The sequence below is a fragment of the Helianthus annuus genome, chromosome 10 (genome assembly GCF_002127325.2).
Source record: "Helianthus annuus cultivar XRQ/B chromosome 10, HanXRQr2.0-SUNRISE, whole genome shotgun sequence".
Taxonomy (NCBI): Eukaryota; Viridiplantae; Streptophyta; class Magnoliopsida; order Asterales; family Asteraceae; genus Helianthus; species Helianthus annuus.
In genome coordinates, this window is record NC_035442.2 from 84,105,019 (window position 1) to 84,125,998 (window position 20,980).

General features: G+C 38.9%; 1 protein-coding gene across 1 annotated transcript; it reads left to right on the forward strand.

The window, feature by feature from the left end:
- The first annotated feature begins 155 nt into the window (after nt 1-155).
- Nucleotides 156-605, forward strand: LOC110882411 (putative small proline-rich protein 5). The gene has a single exon (XM_022130440.1). The coding sequence runs from the start codon at nt 156-158 to the stop codon at nt 603-605; it is 450 nt and encodes a 149-aa protein (XP_021986132.1).
- Nucleotides 606-20,980: the final 20,375 nt, after the last annotated feature.

Consider the following 20,980-nt stretch of genomic DNA (forward strand, 5'->3'; position numbering starts at 1 on the left):
TTGGTTTGTTTTTTTTATTAGGTTTAATTGTTGTATTTAAAGTAAATAAAAAGTTGTATGTTATTTCTTTTATTTTTATTTGACATTTCTATCCATATCTCCATTTATATATTTAAAATTAAACTAGTATACCACTAAAGAAATAATTAGAAGAGATGGGTGGTGGTGAATTTGAACCATCGGGTGATTGCAACCCACCACCATGCTACCGTTCATCGCCACCAGCCTACTGTGCATCGCCACCAGGCTGCCGTGCACCGCCACCATCCTACTGTACTCCGCCACCAAGCTGCCGTGCACAGCCACAACCCCACTGTACATCGCCACCAACCCACTGTACACCGCCACCAGGCTGCCGTGCAATGCCACCAGGCTGCCGTGCAATGCCACCAGGCTACCGTGCACCGCCACCACCCCGTTTAAATCCTAATTTATTCAACCCGCCGCCTCTGAATACTGATGATGAGTGGGACGGTATCACCGACGAAGAAGCAAGCTTTGCTTACGATTGTGCCATGGCAGAACTCCGGTTTTCCTGTTTGCGAGTTGGTGGTAGTCAGTCAAACTACATTGTGGGGAGCCCAAGAAAAGTGACCAGCATTTAACTTAGAGAAACAGTTATTAATGGTAAAATGTATGTTAATGGTAAAATGTATGTTAGTATGTTATCAAAAAGTAGTCCAAATTTTAGGTGAATTAAAAACAAATTTTATATTTTATATATAATTCAGTAATTTGTTACGAATATACATAAATATATGAATTTGAATTTTAAAAAAAAAACATGCCTCTATTTTCTAATTTTTTAATTTTAAAATGTTAATATGTTATTAAAGAAATTCACATTTTAGGTGATTTGTTATAAAAGAGAAATGACAAACAAATTTTATATAAAATTTAGCAATTAAATTTTTATTTTGTAATTTTGTTATTTTTATATTATTATTTAAATTATATTTAGTGATTTTGTTATTTTTTATTATTAATTAAATTATAAAGGAATTATTACATAAAGAACATAAAGTAAAATGATCATGAAGGTAAATTAAAAATTCCGTTACAAAGTAAAACGATCATGAAGGTAAATTAAACTACGTTAGGACGTGGTAAACAACGCCATAAATACAAATTATCTGCCATGAACCTTCTATATGACTTCATTTTTTGATTGATGTCACCGGTGAGATTTATCGGTTTATCTGTAACGAGATGCTCCATCAGCATACATAGATACACAGCTTCGTTTCCAGTCAAAGAGCAGTTTGACACGACGTAGTCATCATTCATTTCAAATGAAATGATTTTTTTTGGCTTTCCGGTCTTTTTCTAATAGCGCAAATTAACTAATACTACTCCTAAGTATACGCATATTTTTGTCAGCCTAGGGATGACAACCTGTCTGTATTTTTCGCCTGCACAGATGTCTTGAGCCGGGAACATTACCAACTGTTGGGTTGCTAGCTCAAGACGTAGCATTAGCCACTCCTTATTTTCTAGCGGGATCGGGAAAAAAACATAATCAATGTCAAAAAAGGAAGGAAACGGGCTTAATTTACCGTTACAGTAAGTAGCCGCGTTTTTCGGAACCGATTCCAATAAACACTCATAAACTTTGGTGGTAGTATTATCCAACGTAGATTTAACAAGGGGTCTTTTTGAAGCTTTCTACTTCTCCAATTCATTAATCTTCCAACCCACGCTTCGATATGTTGTAAAAGTTGTAGTGTTAGGAACATATTTTAACAAATTATAGTTTACGCAAAATTGTTCATATAATTTACTGTGTCATTGAGATAGCCGTTGAAACGAAATCCCAATAAAGTTCCCCAAATGTTTTTGTCAAGCTGTACTGATCTATTAAAAACAGCTGAATAACAGAACGGTGCGTCTCCTCTGTTGTAGAATTCGAGCACATCTTTCGACCAATTTTCTGTTTCATCGTCTGGTATCGCCCATCTACCGCGGTTGTGCTGATGTAGGCTATGTCTATTATCTAGACAGTCTTCTTCTCCCATTTTTTGGGGGTTGGATGATGTTCCGCTTTCTGTTGCATTCATCGGCTTCCTCCATCGATTAAGGATCCAACTTAAGGATTTTTTAGCAGGTTGAGAGCAGTATTCTTCACCAGCTAAGTCTTTTCCCCGCTGTTCAGACATGCTTTTTTATTAAATTTACGGAACCACAGATTTTTTATGTGTTTTTGCACTTGTAATAAAAGTTACTTATATAAAAAAAATTTACATTAAAAAAACAAGATAAATGAGATGGGACGTTCCCGACGCATCCCATGCGTCCATGAATCCTAGAAAAATGTGATGTGATTTAAAAATAAATGAAAAATAAATTTGTTTATGTTGAAGAAGATGCAAAATACATCATGAAATATGATTAAATATACACAAAAAATTAAAAGTTACTTATATAAAAAAATTACATTAAAAATAAAAAAAAACGAATTTAAAGAGATGGGACATGTCCGACGCATCCCATGCGTCATAGACGCCTAGGAAAACTGCCCTTGACTCTTAAATTACTAATGGAAATTAAACTTATTGGAGAGGCATCGGATGCAGCTACACATTAAATGAGGGGTCCATAGACGCTTCCGGGGTTAGACGTCTCCTATTGCAGGGACCACCACATGTGGTGGTTGCACTGTTCCTAGGCTGCTGCTTCTGAAGCGGGTAACAGGGACCACCTTTGTCGGAGCTCCGGTCCATCTTTCCTCAGTAAACCACACGATCCGACCCGATTCAATTACTCTCCGACCCGATCCGACCCGTTTTTGTAACGAAAACACGCACAATGAATCAGAATTATTGGGAGGATGACTCAATCCCAAACTTTAACATTGAATTCACTGTAGAAGATATGGTTGCTATGCTGGACAACACTCTTCCGGCTACCACTAAATTGGTATTTCTTAATCTTAATTCTTTATTGTAGTATTATTGGTTTTTTAGTTTTTAGTTTTTGTTGTAGTGTTTACCATTCATTATCCCACTGATGTAGGCTAAGGCTCCTAGAATTAGAGTTAGAGCAGCTTGGACGATTCTAGATAAAATCAAGAAGAAAATGACAGGTAATTTAGAACATAGGCTAAGGCAGACGGTCTTTGGTCACTATTTGGATCTTGAGTCTGTCATTTGTGAAAGCCCACTTTTGCTTTGTGTTGCACGACATCAGGTTCCCACTGATAATCCTAGCAATGGAATAAGTTATGTGTTTGGGAATGATTTTATTCATTTTACTCCCATCCAGTTTTGTCTTATCACCGAGTTTAGATTTGGACAGATTACAAATCCGATATCTAATGGATCACCTAGTTCGTTCAGATCAAGAATTTTCCCGGGGACACGCGATGTAAAGTTACGTCATTTAGAAGATGCATTTGATTCGAGCTCGTCACAACTCAGTGAAGATGATTGTCTTCGTATCTGTCTGTTGATGTTACTAGAGTTAGGTTTTAAAGGTACCCAATGGTTTGAATCCATTGACAAAATGGTTCTGAATTTGGTTGATGATTTAGAGGCATGGAACAACTTTCTGTGGGGTAGCTATCTTTGGCAGAGCACGTATGTGCATGTTTATGATTTGAGTCGTCGACACCAAGAGGGTAACGCCGGGTTCTCGTTGCCTGGTTGTGTTTGGCCGTTCAAGGTACAGATTTTGATTTAATCTGATGCAATACATTGCAACAACTTACTTAAAATAAATTAAATTAAATTTATGTATATGTGTAGATGTGGATTTATGAAGTCTTTCCAGAATTTAAGGAGATGGTTTCATTTTTTAAAACCGAAGCAATTCCAAGATTTTTGGGTTGGGGGCCTGGAAAAAGGGTTACAACTACCACCGTTGAACGCATTTTTTAATCTGCCCAAAAGGTAATTGCTGCAGTTTGTTATTTTATTCTCAGTTATATAGTAAGATTAGAATAAATTGATTGATAAAACTTTTTCATTATTCAATTCTTAGAATGAACATTATCGCCCGATTCAAACCATATTGCCCACTAGTCAGGAGATGCAGACTGAGTGGTAGATATCTAGTGTTCCATTTTTAGAAAGTATTCGTATAGCAAGCGAGGTACCCTGTAACATGCAGCCCAATGATGATACGATGCACAACAGTGGTGAGATTCCAAATGATGGGGTTGCTGACGGGTTTGAAGGTTATGCAGCGTTGTCCCTCATGGCCACCCAACCAGCTAGAAAAAGAAGGTCTGCAATTCATGATGGAGGAAATGTTTCAGATACGGATGAATTAGAATCGTCTCTTGTTGAAAAATTTAAATCAATATTGGACGAGAACAATGAGAAGCTAACTTTGCTAATTGAGGCAAAGGTGAGGGTGAAATTGAATAAATTTGTTTTATGTAATAGTGATGCTATAATTTAATATGTCTATTTCTTATGCAGCTAATGAGTCTTAGTCTTGATCATGGTAGCGTTCATTTAGTCGGAAAGGTAATGTTGTATTGCGGGAATTTAAGCAATTCAATTACATCAAAAATAATATATACTAATGTTCGTTATCACTTAAACTTATGTATGTAGTCGGAAGTAGACTCGTTTGTGAACTTCAATGATGTTGGTGATTATCAAGTGGCAACAGTCAAGTTGCAACCGTGTGACGATCTTGTATGTAATAATACAAAACAGTTAGTCGATTATGCCCCGACAGCCGCATTGCGGCGATCAGAGAGGTTAGTAAAGCCCGGTCCGTCTATGCTATCACCTTTTGTTTTGTTGAAGAATGTGTCAAAGAGAAACAAGAACAAAGAAGATAGTACGTGTACGGATAAAGAGATTCAAAAGATCCGAGATTGGTATATCATCGAACGTTCACTGGTAAACAAGATTGATTCAAGGACCCGGAAGCTTGGAAAAACGATGGCCGGTGAAGTTGGTCCACAATTTTGGTCGTCGTTGCTAGGTGACGACGGGTCCGGTTGGTTAAGTGATGATGTAAGAAAATTATCAATATTCATGCTTTCAAATTATTTATATTTTCAAAACTGTTATTTTAAAAAATTTTCAAAATAGCATTTATACGGTTGGATGATTAAGATGTACGAGCAGAGGAACAAAACCGATCGTTGGACCATAATTGAGTGTGATGCACCCCGGAGGTTGGAGGGCTATTTCAATGGGTCATTGATTTCTATTCCACCAATTTCCGAAGTTGACGAGGTAAAATATGTTTGAATGCCAAAATTTTTATATATATTTCATTTAAAAATAAAAAATTACTAGCAACTTTTTTATGCATGGATAGGTTTATGTTCCGTTGAATATAAAAAACATGCATTGGCTTTTGGCGGTGTTCCACCTTCGCAATCGGACTCTTACAATTTACGACAGGTTCGTCATATCGTATATATACCAATGTAGTGTATTGAATCAATTTCTTACAGTTTACATATTCCTACGTGTGTAGTTTATTGGAAAGTGAAACCATGGTGAAAGACAGAACGGAAGTTATTTACCACATCAATTTTGCCTTCGACATATGTGTGACAGCTGGCAAATAACCGACAATTCTGTACAATCTAATGACTATGTTTATTTACATAATCTCATGCATTTAGCGTAATTTAATTACGTAACTGTGTAGTATACTGGATAACAGTGTTAGGACAAGAAAACAAAGCTAAAACATAGGTTGGTTTTCGTCGTATTGTGAAACCAAACAAACAATGTCCTAACAGTGTTGGTAAAAAAAAGTGTTGCATGCACTATTCACGGTTACACTATTCATGTCAGCAAAACCGTGAAATAGAACGAAACACTGAAAAATGACACACGGATAACATAATTGAGTCAATTATTATAAGAAAACACTAATACGAAAACATATCTTGCAAAGATACAAGACTTTCCGGTATGACGCCTTAATTGCAAAAATGTCCGTTTCGACCAAAAATATGACATTTTAACTCGTCCGAAACCATAATTTAGCATTTCCGGAACTCAGGGACTATGACAAATGATATCAAGCATATGAAAAAAAATATGAGAATGATAACGGGATGCCCAAAATCATAAGCTTCCGGCATTAAATCGCTATGCATTAACCTAGTTCGTTAGCGAACCGACAAACTAGCAAGCGATATTTTCGCCACTAAAACAACCAAACGAAGAAGCTAGTGAACTAGCTAAACTTATTTTGGCGTCGCAAGTATCCTAAATAAACGTCATATCATCGATGGTAAATTAAAACCATAGCTCCCGGTATTATACCGCATCTTTTGTATAATACCCGATATCGAACCGACGAACGAACTAGTGACATTTTTTGCCATCTAAAATCAATACCCCCAAACTAATAAACTAGTTAGACATAAATTAGCATCATTAACATCTTAAATATACAATACTTTCTTTAATGGCATAAGTATCTAAAATGAACTATCATCACATGTATAAATTTAGTTTTATATTACAACTCCCATACCACATTCCTTCACCCTCATTGAAAACGGTCATCAAAGGGGCCCCACCCCTTGATTCATGTTGAATTTGTAATAAGAAGTATGGTTGTTGAATGATTATCTTGACTTTGCAAGACTTGGGAACATCATATCTAGACATCACCATGCTTATTATACACGTTCCTATCATTCAAAATTTCACACAACACTCCCCATATTTCTTTCTATCTTACGGCAGCCATAGGACACACAAAACTCACCTTTTGATCTTCATTAAACACCCAAAATTCATCAAATCTAGCCATCCTAAGATCGTACACACATGGGTTAAACATGGAGCTTTATTAGGAGCATTTTGGAGCTTAAACATCTTCTTATTTTCTTGTCTAGATTGTGCAATATTGTAAGTCTTCTAATCACCATTTTTAAGCTTCATATTACTAGTTAATCTCAAAAGTACAAGTTGATTATCTTGAAGCTTAATAAAAATCACAACAAACACCCTAATCTCAAAGCTAATAAACACTAAATCTAACTATATTATGTGTTAATATGTGTAGATTAGTGTAGTTATTTTGTGTGATAATATTGTTTATGTTGATCTTGTTAATATTAGTGATTTAAAGTCTATGTTTATGATGATCTTGCTAGTAGATTAATGTAGTGTTCAAGATTAGTGTTCATCTTACCATGATGAACATAAAAATGTGATTTAAACATGGTTATGTTTAAATCTTGAAAGATCATCATACTCACTTTCATGAACTAATTATACAATTTTTTAGATTTCATAAAGAAGCAAGTGTTTAAATGGATTTAACATTTAATTTTGGGAGTTTATTAAACTTTGTACTTACAAGTTAAGTTTAATAACTTGATTTTTATGAAATATCACCATAAAAAGTCTAGTAATCAAAGGGGTTAAAGTGGGAAAACTTGATTTAGAAATTGATTATGATTATGGGTTTAAACATGGTTTAAACGCGTTTTTATAACGTGGGAAACGTCATAGTTTTAGGGGAAACTATGGCAAATTTTCTGAAAATCTAATCGCGATTAAAGAGGGGATTAAAGGGTGATTAACAATGTTAAACGCGATTAGTGGTCATAAACGTCATTTTGAAACACTAATGAGAATATTTAAGTCTTAAATATTCAAGAAGTTCTTATAAACTTAAACTTATATTTTTACAAAAATAATTGGGTAAAAATATAACAATGTGTAAATATAATTTTTGGTAAGAAAAAGTATATATTTTTGGAAACTTGCTAAGAGTATGTGTATATGTGCTATATATGTGTATGTATTAGATACCTATAGGGTGATCAAAATAAATACACAAACATGTTCCTACATGGTCAAAGAAATGCTAGTAAAATCGGACAATTAAATAAAATGGCCGAAATGGAAATACATAACACTCGATGACGACAATTTGGGCGTATCGACACCGTAAACAAGTTACTGCAAAGTCGAGTCTAAAATAACATATTTTGGACGTTTAAACGAGCACATGTGTAAGTGACCTATAACAAGAATCCGGGAAGTCGAAAACTATAAAAATTACCAAGTATTTTTCATAGGAAAAATGAACTTATTTAAAGTTTGCTACTTGGTAACATTTTGGTAAAAATTGCAAGATTATGTTAATGGACTCATAAAGTTAGAATTGGGCCTATCAAAGTTAGTAATGGGCTAGGCCCAAATTCCTTAATACATGGGTTAGGGCCCAATGGCAATATAACATGGGCTCGGCCCAATAACATTAAAACATGGCTTAAGCCCAATATCATAGATAACATGGGCTCGGCCCAATGACATGGGCTCGGCCCAATAACAGTAAAACATGGGTTAGGCCCAATATCATAGATAACATGGGCTTGGCCCAATGACATGGGCTCGGCCCAATAACATTAAAACATGGGTTAGATACGATAACATAGATGACATGGGCTCGGCCCAATGACATGAGCAAAGGCTCAATGGCGTGCGTGCACTACACGAGGACGTGTGAAGAACGAAGCCGATCACACATAAGTCAATACACATAGAATACATGAATACGCTTATGAATTCAATACGAATAGAATACACGTATACACATAACACTCGAGCGAGTAAACTATCAACGCTCTAAAATACAAAGTTGTTCCAAAGATAACAAATGAGAACATAATAAAGAATTCAAGATGAACAACTTGTACGAGGTCCGAAAGACCTAGTGTCTAACGAGATTAGTACACATGTAGGTTATTGACACGTACGGACGCTCACTTCGATATCATAATACACGGAATGCAAACTAGTGAGTTCATGTCCCTCCTTTCACTGTTTTCAATGTTTTGTTTTCAAAAACATCGAGAGGAAATACATGCTAAAACTATTGGTATGTTAGTTACAGAGTAGTAGATAACATGATCAATGTGCATAAGTAGGGAGATAACATTAGTAACCATTAATCACTTAGTGACCAAGGTGCAAAAGGTGTAGATCTATTGGGCTTGAGGCACGCCCCACTCCTGGGTGGTATACCCTGGAGTGCTTTTGTGATCCCAAATGATGACAAAGTGTTCTCGGTTTGGTTATTTACTTATGGTACATTATGTCAGGGGGCTCGCTACCCACTGGTAGATCCTTAACAGACTCCATGAATGAATCAAACATACCATGATTACAAGATAACATTATGAGATTTCATATGATAACAAATACTGCATGAACTCGCTCAACTTTTTTTGACTTTTTAAAACTACATGTATTTCAGGAAACAGGTCTTGAGCCGGTGATTCACTATGGGATTCGGGAAAAACAAATGACAATGATTGCCACTTTTGAAGGGTTTGTATTCTATATCCTTACTTCGTATAGGTATAAGGAAACAAAGCCTTACTAAGTTTTATGTTAAAACTATCTTTTGTGATGTGTAAAACAAACTGATAACTATGTTATGTCTAATGTTGTGAACATGTATGGTACTTGAAACTACTTTTGGGAAAATATGTAAATATTCGTTGGAATTTATATATCTTTGGCATCGTTGTTGGTTCATGTTGTTAATACATTTGGATGCAATGATTACCTTTCTTACGTCACACACAATACGCTTCCGCTACTAGCAGGGTGTGACAGATTAGTATCAGAGCTCCGATTGTAGTGAACCGGGGAAAAACTTTTATTAAAGTTTGGTCTACAATCACCGAGGGGCTCACACATGAAAACAAAGTCGATAACATTACAAAAGTGATTTCAAAAGTATGACAAAAATGTCAAAAGGTTTTCATTGTGTCATGATAACATGAGGATCTATCACGCGAGCTCAATCATAAGTAACGGATATGGATCAATACATGTTTAGTCTTTAAGGAATAGACTCGAAACACTAGGAATTACATGTGAAACACGAGAACAAAAATAACATGAGATTCAGTGGTTATATATATAATGTATTTATATATGTGTTGTACGGAATATTTGCCAAGAATGAAAATACCTTCGACTATGAATTCTATTGTTACACTTGACTCACGTGATGGGAATGACGACCTCGCATCTATTACGAAGCGTATGGCGGACGTGGTCCCGGAGCGAGACCCTAAAGCATTAATCTCGTGGAGGATGGTTGTTTTCCCTCGGGTGGTATATGTCTGGCTTCGGTAGTGACGACGAGGCGGAGGTGGCGTCCTTGGACAACAATTCTACTAGTGGGACGAGGTCCCTAAGGCTCATATTAATTGTGATTGATGACACTCTCGTCCAGACAAGGAAGATGAAGTACTCATCTGAAAGGTACCCCTCCGGTTGCTATTATTACGAATCCCCTTGTTTCTATTACGTCTAATAATGTGCCCTTTCACAAATAATGACAATGGGCGGTAGCACGTGGACCATCACGACGGTCCCTTCTATGTTGAAGGTATGTAGACAATAGAGTCCTCTCTTTGACGGATCGTCTGCTTTGAACGAGAGACACTAGGGTGACCTTGCAAGACAATTTATTATTACGGGGCCCCACGTAATAACAACTTGTAGTGCATGGGAATCCTGGTGGACTCTGCGGGTCAAACTAAGAGATCACTATCTATTCGAAGTTCTTAAGTTGTTCAAATTTCTATCTAGTAGAACACTAACCGGGATGGTTAGTATAACACTCTACGATACAGGAAGACTACCCGTATTGTTTGCACTTAACATTCAATCTATAACACGAGCCGTCATAGACTAGTCATCGAAAGCAAACAAAACTCGTTAACCACTCATGGAGGATTTTTCCTCAACATTCTCGAAATTCTTGTACATGGGCCAGTTCTTTGGTGTCTATGACACCTTACCTTATCTTAGTTATCGGAAATGATTACATTAAACTTTGTCGTTTGACATTTGTCTTATTCTAAGGGATGATATGGCATGAGCCATGCTACAAACCCCTTCCTTGCATTTTATCCGACATCTATGGAAATCACAACAATTTTGTTGGAGCTCGTGGAGCTCAAGGGATATCAATGTATTCGTCACACGGGTTAGTGCGGCAAAGAATCTTCCTACGTGAGACAGTCGAGGTCCACAAGGTAGGAAATACATACTGTAAGGATGAATACGACCGTTTGGATTCTCCTCCTCACCGAATTACCTCTTTTTTTCCACTTAAGCATATGGCCAATACACGCAAGAGGTATTACGCATTTTGGATTACGGTTATTCATCTTATCATTGTTCAAACATGCATGAACAATGCGGTCTTAAGGTTTCCCTGACCAATTATATTCTTAATTCTTAGTCGCATAGTATGCTAAATCTGTTCAAATACAAGTCTAGATCCTTTGATATTACGCATCAAAAATAACATGGCGCCAAAAAGAAAATCTACGTCCAAAAGGGGGCAGTTAATCAACGCCTTGCTATTAAAGTCGAACTAGAGTCTTTATGGAACAACGTGAGGTTGCGGGAATTGCACAACATGAAGTTGTTGAGTCGACACTAGTGATGGTACTGATGGTACCGGTAGTTCAAGTGGTTCAAATCCCGATGGGACGAGAACGAGTGGCAATGCCACACTTGGAGATGCAATCACACTAGGTTTTTATTCTAAGGCTTTCACGGATTATAAGTCACGAGGCCTCATTGATATGATAGGTGCGGTAAGTTATGTCCGCTAAATAAAGACAACAAAGCTAGTGAACCGTGCTAGTAAATGTACTCCGAAGTAAACGATTTGGTAAATGAATAGTCATCTATTGAGGGAGACAGTAACTTGGTAGAATCTCCAAGTGCAAACTATAGGGAGTAATACAACAAAGAGGTTATTGTGGGAAGAACTCAAGGATCTTACACGAGAATAGTATTGCTCGCTAGTGGTAAATTCCAAGGTTGGGAACCGAACTATAGAACTCGATTATGATTAGAGCGAATGTAGTTGGTTACCCCCGACGCCTCTATGATCTCTAAAAGATTGTTGTATACTAGATAACACCCGAATCCAAACGCATTGAGCGCTACATTTGGGATTTAGCCTGAGATACGAATCTGACACCAAGGAGTATGCTAATAACTTGCCAAAAAAAATTCCGAGTGAGACAAGTGAAACTCTCACCATGAGGGCACTTGCAAAAGTGCTAAGAGTAACAGTGTGGTGAGACTGGGCACAAAACGGAAACTAATGAGTTAGTTATACTCAAGAAAGAACAAGGAGGTTTGAACTGTGGCAAAGAGACCACTACAAGCATGGACGTCTAAGGACAAATCAAGAAGGTGAATAAGTGTGCATGTGAATACTCCCCAAAATCCCAATGTTGCCATGGGTATGTTCTACTCTGCAACCAGCGAGTATCAATTCTTTGGATACCAACGTCGGCTTAACTTAGTGTCTTTAGCTACTAAGCATATACACGAAATAGAGTCATGTAGGTTAGACATGTCTTGCTCTGACAAGTTAGCTAATGGGGAATTAGCGGAGTTGTGTGAAGTCATTAAGGGTCGTCGATACGTTTCCTACCAACAGACCCGTTGCATCCATTTTGTCTGATACCGGTGTCGGTATTAGTTTCACCCCCTAGAATTCAAAGTATGCTTGGCCGAGTCAAGTAAACAAGACGTCCTCCCATTCAATAGGATTGACCAATGGTAAATTAGTCAAGTTAGGAAAGACATCAAAGGATGCACACTCGAACTTGAAGCACGAAAATTCAGTAACGACTTTTCACTCATTCAATTAGGTTGTTACGACTTAACTTCTGGCATAGACTGGTTGGCCGACAACTGAGCAGAAGTAGTTGTGCTGCGAAAACTATTATTCTTTTTCCCCCCTGTCTGACGAGAGAACATCTTTTGGTGCTGATGTGTGTAAAATGCAACATATAAAACACATCAATTAAGGCATAAAACTAACCCTTTTTAAGTACTAATGTTGGAAAAAGAGTGTTTTTGTCTTCCTTTTGTATTTTCAGGATGAAATGAGCTCAAAATCACAAAAGAAGCAAAAAGACCACTAATTCTACCATAAATACAAGAAAAGGGACAAAAGTAAACTGCCCGGACCCTCAACGGCATCTCCCAAGACAAAGAGAAGAGAACAGAAGTCTGAACACGCCCCGTGTCCAGTGAACACGGGGGCGTGCCCAGGAAGCAGCAGAAAAGACAAACCAGTAGAAGCTTCCATTGCTCACCACGGGGCCGTGCCCAGCGGACACGGGGGCGTGTTGAAAGTACAGCAGGCGCATTAATTGTAATTCGCAATTACAATTAATGAAGAGAGAGAATGTCAGACGGGCACGGGGCCGTGTCCAGCGGACACGGGGCCGTGTCCAGCGTTCTGTTCAGCCTATAAATAGAGGAGCTTGGTTCCATTCTCTCTCATCCCTTGGCACACCACCTCTCTCACACTTCATCCACCACCCATCACCACCATAACACCATCATCCACCACCATCATCCATTGTCCATCATAGAGTGTGTGAGTCGTCTCGGGATCCAAGATTGATCGTAAGAGTTCTTGACAATCAAGGCCATGTTTGCCTAAGTCTCTTACATCACTTGGTGAAGACAAGTGTTTAGTATAATACTTTTTATTTTTAATCTTTTGCACTTTTTATTTGGTTTTGTATTAATGACTTTAATAACTAGTTACTTATGTTGAAGGTGATCTTTCCTTATCGTTTGTCCGTGGTGTCTTGGCATTATTTTACTGTCTATATAAAATAAAAGATTTTCACCATTCATATCTCCACGGTCTATATGGAGGTATGTTGGCTACCCGGTCGGGGGTTAAGGGAACGGTTTGGTAAAGGTCTTGCCCTTGTTCAGCGTTTAGAGGTCCTGCTTGGGACCTGGGTCAAATTTAATAGGACCGCCTTCAATGCCCATGGGTATTGGATGGCGGGGATCCAAACTCTTTGACCCCCTCATAAGCTAACTACTATTAATACTATAACCCGGCTATTTAGGACTGTATCCCTGCTGACTCAGACTACTTAGTCGAGGGTAACGTCACCGCCGAAAACGGGGCCTACCATAATTTGCATTAATAACTTAATTCATTATCTTTCAATAATCCGACCCTTTAGGATTGTATCCTTGCTGACTCAAACTACTGGGTTGAGGGTAACGTCGCCTTCAAAAGAGGGGCCTACTACAATAACTAAGATAATCTCTTAAACAAGTGCAAAAGTGCGAAAATAATCAAAGGTTATACTAATACACGAGTCGGATCCAAGTGATTCATCTTGTTTATCTGTTTTTTATTTTATTTTATTTTTCAGCATTTAGTTAGTTTTTATTTTTCTTAGTTTAAAACATTTTTCTAACTTTTTGATTTGATTAGACGTTGAGGATAAACCGGTATTAAAAGCTCTTGTGTCCTTGGACGACCTCGGTATCTTACCAACACTATACTACGTCCGCGATGGGTGCACTTGCCCATATGTGTGTTTAGTGTTAGTAAATATCGTGTTTTATAAATTTAAAACTTGGCTAAAAGTGTAAAAAGGGCTTAAATAAACATCTAAAAACATATACACACTTACGCACATCAAGTTTTTGGCGCCGTTGCCGGGGACACAAGGATTTTAAGAAAGTTAGGAATCAACGGCCTAATCATCTTTTTATTTTTCTTTAATTTTTAGGATTTTTTTTTTAGATTTTTCAGCCTCTGCAGAGCTCAGCACGGGGCCGTGCCTGGTCGGACACGGGCCGTGCTCAGCAACGTTACTGGCAGTTTTTGTTTTTCAAGTTAACAGAAGGCTGACCACGGGGCCGTGTCGGTGCAACACGGGGTCGTGTCCAACTTCCAGTAACTGGGATCTGAAAAACAACCACTGTACCTCCGACCACGGGGCCGTGTTCGCTCGACACGGGGCCGTGGTGAACCTTCTGACCAACATTCTTTTCTGTTTTTATTGCAGGACTTGGAACCCGACGCCAACCTCGCGTAGTGTATGAGCTCCAGTTCCAATAAAGACATAAAGGAACCATTAGAAGAACCCGAACGCTTTCTCAGAAAAAGGTTAAAAGCCAAAAACCAAGAGAAAGTTTCGGGTGACCCACCCCCAATGGCGGACCAACGTACCCTCATGGATTACTTACGGCCCACCGTAGGTAATCTCGGCGCCGCTATCAATGCCCCGAATGTCGAAGCCAATAACTTCGAACTTCGACCGCACTTGATACAAATGCTCCAAAACTCCGCAACCTTTCACGGGCTCGCGGACGAGGATCCCCATCTACATATAACTAATTTCTTAGAAATATGTGATACATTTCGGATCAATGGAGCATCAAACGACGCCATCCGCCTTCGTATGTTTCCATTCTCACTAAAAGACCGAGCGAAAGCTTGGCTCAACACCCTCCCAGCTGGATCGGTAAACACCTGGGATGAACTAGCCCAAAAATTTCTATATAAGTATTTCCCTCCTTCCAAAACTGCTAAATTAATGGCTGAAATTAACACATACTCACAAGAGGACGGGGAATCCTTATATGAAACTTGGGAAAGGTTCAAGGAGCTATTACGCAAGTGTCCCCATCACGGCCTCGCAATATGGCAACAAGTATCCACTTTCTACAATGGGTTGTTGCCACATACTAGGCAGACACTTGATTCTAGCTCCGGGGGACTTTTAGGTAATCGACGCCCACACGAAATATATAATCAGATTGAGGAAATTGCTCAAACCAATTTTCAATGGCACACTCCCCGGGGAAATAAAACTATCGCCCCGGGCGCCCATAAGGTAGACGAAAGCACCTCTTTACAAGCCCAAATCGAGGCCCTTTCTTCAAAAATAAAAAAATTAGAAACAACAAAAACAGTCTCGGTTATGGCTTGTGAGGGGTGTGGTGGGTCACATGAAAATTGGAGTTGCATGAAAGAAACGGACGATCAACAAGAAATGGTAAACTACATTGATAATAGACCTAGGCCGTCGGGTCCTCCAACGGGGACCTACAACCAAGGATGGCGAAATCACCCAAACCTTGGTTGGAGGGAGCCCGGCAATAGTAGTAACCAACAACCACAACGAACAAACTTTCAGCAATCAAGAAATGAGTCACAAAATTTCACTCAACAACAAAGTGGAAGAGAAAGGCTCGAAGATACTATATCTCGCCTCGTCTCTGACACTGACAAGAAAAATTCGGAAAGATTCCTACAATTAGAATCAAACTTTAGGAATCAACAGGCTAGCATTCAAAACATAGAAAAACAAATAAATCAACTAGCTCAAAATTTTTCCGAAAGACCACAAGGCGCATTACCCAGCAATACCGAAACCAACCCGAAGGCGCAAGTTCACCTCATCACGCTACGAAACCGGACCGTAGGGCCTGCAGAAGTACCTCCAGCCGCTGAAGAATCAACGCCAACAAATCTGCAGGAGAAGGACCCTCCCCCATCAACAGAGCCTACCAAGGCTCCTAGGGTTCCGTACCCCGGTAGGTTAATTCGTCAAAAAACCAACGAGCAATTCGCAAAATTCGAAAGCTTGCTAAAACAATTGCATGTCAATATTCCTTTTATCGAAGTCCTAACCCAAATGCCCAAATACTCTAAATTTATGAGGGACTTCCTTACACATAAAAAGAAAATTGAAAATTTGCAATTAGTTAATTTAGGCGAAGAATGCTCTGCCCTTGTGCTCAATAAACTACCCGAAAAAAAGATCGATCCCGGAAGTTTCACGATTCCGTGCTCAATAGGGGAATCTCCCGTTCGCAATGCCTTGGCCGACTTAGGGGCTAGCATTAACCTCATGCCCTATTCAATGTTCAAAAGGCTTGGCTTGGGAACCACAAGCCCCACAAAAATAAGCATACAACTCGCGGATCGATCAGTCAAGTTCCCGCAAGGTGTCATCGAGAATGTCTTGGTAAGGGTAAGCAGATTCGTTTATCCTGTTGACTTTGTCATACTCGACATGGAGGAAGACACCGAGGTCCCTCTTATTCTAGGGAGACCTTTCCTTGCCACCGCACAAGCAGTAGTGGACATGAATGACGGGACACTAACTTTGAGATACGGGGACGATGAGGTAAAGTTCGGAGTTGGGAAAAGAATAGAGGATGACGACCCGATCCACTACATGAAGGTTATCGACTCAAGCTTGGATGCCGCTCTCCGACGGTGTAACTTGGGAGGCAAGGCACCCCAATCAAAAGACGTGTGACCGGGAATTGGGTCTAGCCAAGGACCCTTATAAATGTGGCGCACCACGGAGGCATTCCGCGGACCTATCCTTAGTTTAATTTAATCTTTTAGTTTTTGCAGAATAAATCACACTCATGGTGGTAATGGATGAAAAAAAAAAAAAAAAAAAAAGGAACGAGAAAAAAATGGAACCATGCAGAAGAACAGAACAAACCGACAAAAGTCTCCACAACAGAAGGCTCCACACGGGCCGTGCCCAACCAACACGGCCCCGTGCTGAGCCCCCTGCAGGAAATCACCCAGTTCAGGTAACTGGACACGGGCCGTGTTCAGCGAACACGCCCCCGTGTCCAGGCTTCTGTTTAACTTCTATAATTTTTGTTACTGGCACTTGACCACGGGGCCGTGCCCGGTCAACACGGGGCCGTGTCCAGAGCGCCAGTAACACAAATCTTTGTTTTAAACACACTTTTACATATTCTAATCAACCAAAAACTTTATTTTTGGACACATTGAGGACAATGTGTAATTTAAGTGTGGGGGGGATGCTAAAACCTTGGAATTTTGCAAAATCCTAAAACAAGCCTTACACAAAACTCTATTGGAACCGCTAAACACCCCAAATTTTTTTCAAAAACTTTTTCATTTTTTTTATTTACTTGTCTTAGTTTAAGTTGGGAATAACAAGTTATAAAAGGGTTATATTTTTACAAACTTACAACCGATAGCGTCGTGATAAAAAGAACTAACATAAGAAAATTATGAACCGGTATAACAAGTCTAGCTAAAATTCGATTATATATGCTTGATCACATTAAAAAACCCATTCCCACAAAAAGTGAGTTTTGAGCCTTTATTGAGCATAAAAATACACATATTTAGATTAAATGCTCATTTGTCGTTTCTTGTGTGAATAGCCGCTCGGTCTTTACAAATCTAGAACTTGCCACGACGATACATTCCCGGTCCTTACCAACTTAAACCCAAGTAAGTAAATGATGGAGGCATTAGGACTAACTATTTTTCTTTCAAAACCATTATTTTTCAATTTTTTTTTACCTACCCAAAATCCCCCTAGAAAACCCCTTTGAGCCTAAACCTTTCATTTCATTACCCCCAAAACAATTTTTTTTTACCCACCAAAAACCTTTTTCATTTTTTTTTACCTTTATTTTAGTAACAAACTCGGTTTTTCATAAACATACCATTTAAGGTGATCAAAAAAAAAAAAAAAAAAAATGATGATGAAGTCAAAAACAAACATAAGCTACAAAAAGCTTGTTTGGAGAAATACTTCAAAAATAAATGTCACCAAAAATAAGGTATTTCACGAAAACCGACACTTGTTACGATTTTCGCCCTTTTTACTAACCACTAACCAACCACCCACCTTTAAACCCAAGCCTTCACCCCAAAAGACCTCTTGATATTTACAAAGGTAAAAAGTTAAAAAGGAGGAGGATTGATCGCTTGGCAAGCATATGGAGAATGTAAATCCGTGCCGCTCTCGAGCGATTCACTTAAATATACACCTTCGGCCGAGTGATTGAGTGATCTCCCGTGAGGTATGTGAACTTGTATATAAATGGAATTTAAGGCATGCTATGCCCAATTAAGTAGTTTATCTTATGAAAAGTTCAAAATAAACCATGACGAATAAGATTGTAAATGAAATAAAAATAGAACCTATACAAACCTTGGATTCCCGACACTCTAGGACAAGTTAAAAAACTTCTCTTCTACCTATTCCATTTGGGAGTGTAAAGCCACATTAAAAGAGTTTTGCTTGAGGACAAGCAAAAGTTCAAGTGTGGGGGTATTTGATGTGTGTAAAATGCAACATATAAAACACATCAATTAAGGCATAAAACTAACCCTTTTTAAGTACTAATGTTGGAAAAAGAGTGTTTTTGTCTTCCTTTTGTATTTTCAGGATGAAATGAGCTCAAAATCACAAAAGAAGCAAAAAGACCACTAATTCTACCATAAATACAAGAAAAGGGACAAAAGTAAACTGCCCGGACCCTCAACGGCATCTCCCAAGACAAAGAGAAGAGAACAGAAGTCTGAACACGCCCCGTGTCCAGTGAACACGGGGGCGTGCCCAGGAAGCAGCAGAAAAGACAAACCAGTAGAAGCTTCCATTGCTCACCACGGGGCCGTGCCCAGCGGACACGGGGGCGTGTTGAAAGTACAGCAGGCGCATTAATTGTAATTCGCAATTACAATTAATGAAGAGAGAGAATGTCAGACGGGCACGGGGCCGTGTCCAGCGGACACGGGGCCGTGTCCAGCGTTCTGTTCAGCCTATAAATAGAGGAGCTTGGTTCCATTCTCTCTCATCCCTTGGCACACCACCTCTCTCACACTTCATCCACCACCCATCACCACCATAACACCATCATCCACCACCATCATCCATTGTCCATCATAGAGTGTGTGAGTCGTCTCGGGATCCAAGATTGATCGTAAGAGTTCTTGACAATCAAGGCCATGTTTGCCTAAGTCTCTTACATCACTTGGTGAAGACAAGTGTTTAGTATAATACTTTTTATTTTTAATCTTTTGCACTTTTTATTTGGTTTTGTATTAATGACTTTAATAACTAGTTACTTATGTTGAAGGTGATCTTTCCTTATCGTTTGTCCGTGGTGTCTTGGCATTATTTTACTGTCTATATAAAATAAAAGATTTTCACCATTCATATCTCCACGGTCTATATGGAGGTATGTTGGCTACCCGGTCGGGGGTTAAGGGAACGGTTTGGTAAAGGTCTTGCCCTTGTTCAGCGTTTAGAGGTCCTGCTTGGGACCTGGGTCAAATTTAATAGGACCGCCTTCAATGCCCATGGGTATTGGATGGCGGGGATCCAAACTCTTTGACCCCCTCATAAGCTAACTACTATTAATACTATAACCCGGCTATTTAGGACTGTATCCCTGCTGACTCAGACTACTTAGTCGAGGGTAACGTCACCGCCGAAAACGGGGCCTACCATAATTTGCATTAATAACTTAATTCATTATCTTTCAATAATCCGACCCTTTAGGATTGTATCCTTGCTGACTCAAACTACTGGGTTGAGGGTAACGTCGCCTTCAAAAGAGGGGCCTACTACAATAACTAAGATAATCTCTTAAACAAGTGCAAAAGTGCGAAAATAATCAAAGGTTATACTAATACACGAGTCGGATCCAAGTGATTCATCTTGTCTATCTGTTTTTTATTTTATTTTATTTTTCAGCATTTAGTTAGTTTTTATTTTTCTTAGTTTAAAACATTTTTCTAACTTTTTGATTTGATTAGACGTTGAGGATAAACCGGTATTAAAAGCTCTTGTGTCCTTGGACGACCTCGGTATCTTACCAACACTATACTACGTCCGCGATGGGTGCACTTGCCCATATGTGTGTTTAGTGTTAGTAAATATCGTGTTTTATAAATTTAAAACTTGGCTAAAAGTGTAAAAAGGGCTTAAATAAACATCTAAAAACATATACACACTTACGCACATCAGTGCATGGAGAGAAACACGACACACGGCTGCTGACCAACAAACGTATGAAGGCTTGGAAGAGTCTGAGAACAGGATGCATCGCCTTTCTTGTCCATGTGGTCAACAAGAAGGCCGAGTAGCACAAGGTGGATGTCACACCCCAATTTTCCACGTGTCACCGGTGGGCCCGGTGGGGAGTATAGTGACGTAGTTGGCATCATCATAGACAAACAACACAATATATAAATGCACAGCGGAAGCAAAAGATAAATATATTACATTCCGAATATAAGTAATGTCAAAGTATTACAAAGGAAGGTAAAGGATCCACAGGCGGATCAATAAAAGAAAACTGTTCAATAGGCTTTAGGCATCTAGAACTTGCAAGATTCCCTAGTGACTCCCCGA

Bases quoted from the DNA above. Each gene is read 5' to 3' on its own strand.
- LOC110882411 (XM_022130440.1), top strand. From the start codon at position 156: ATGGGTGGTGGTGAATTTGAACCATCGGGTGATTGCAACCCACCACCA.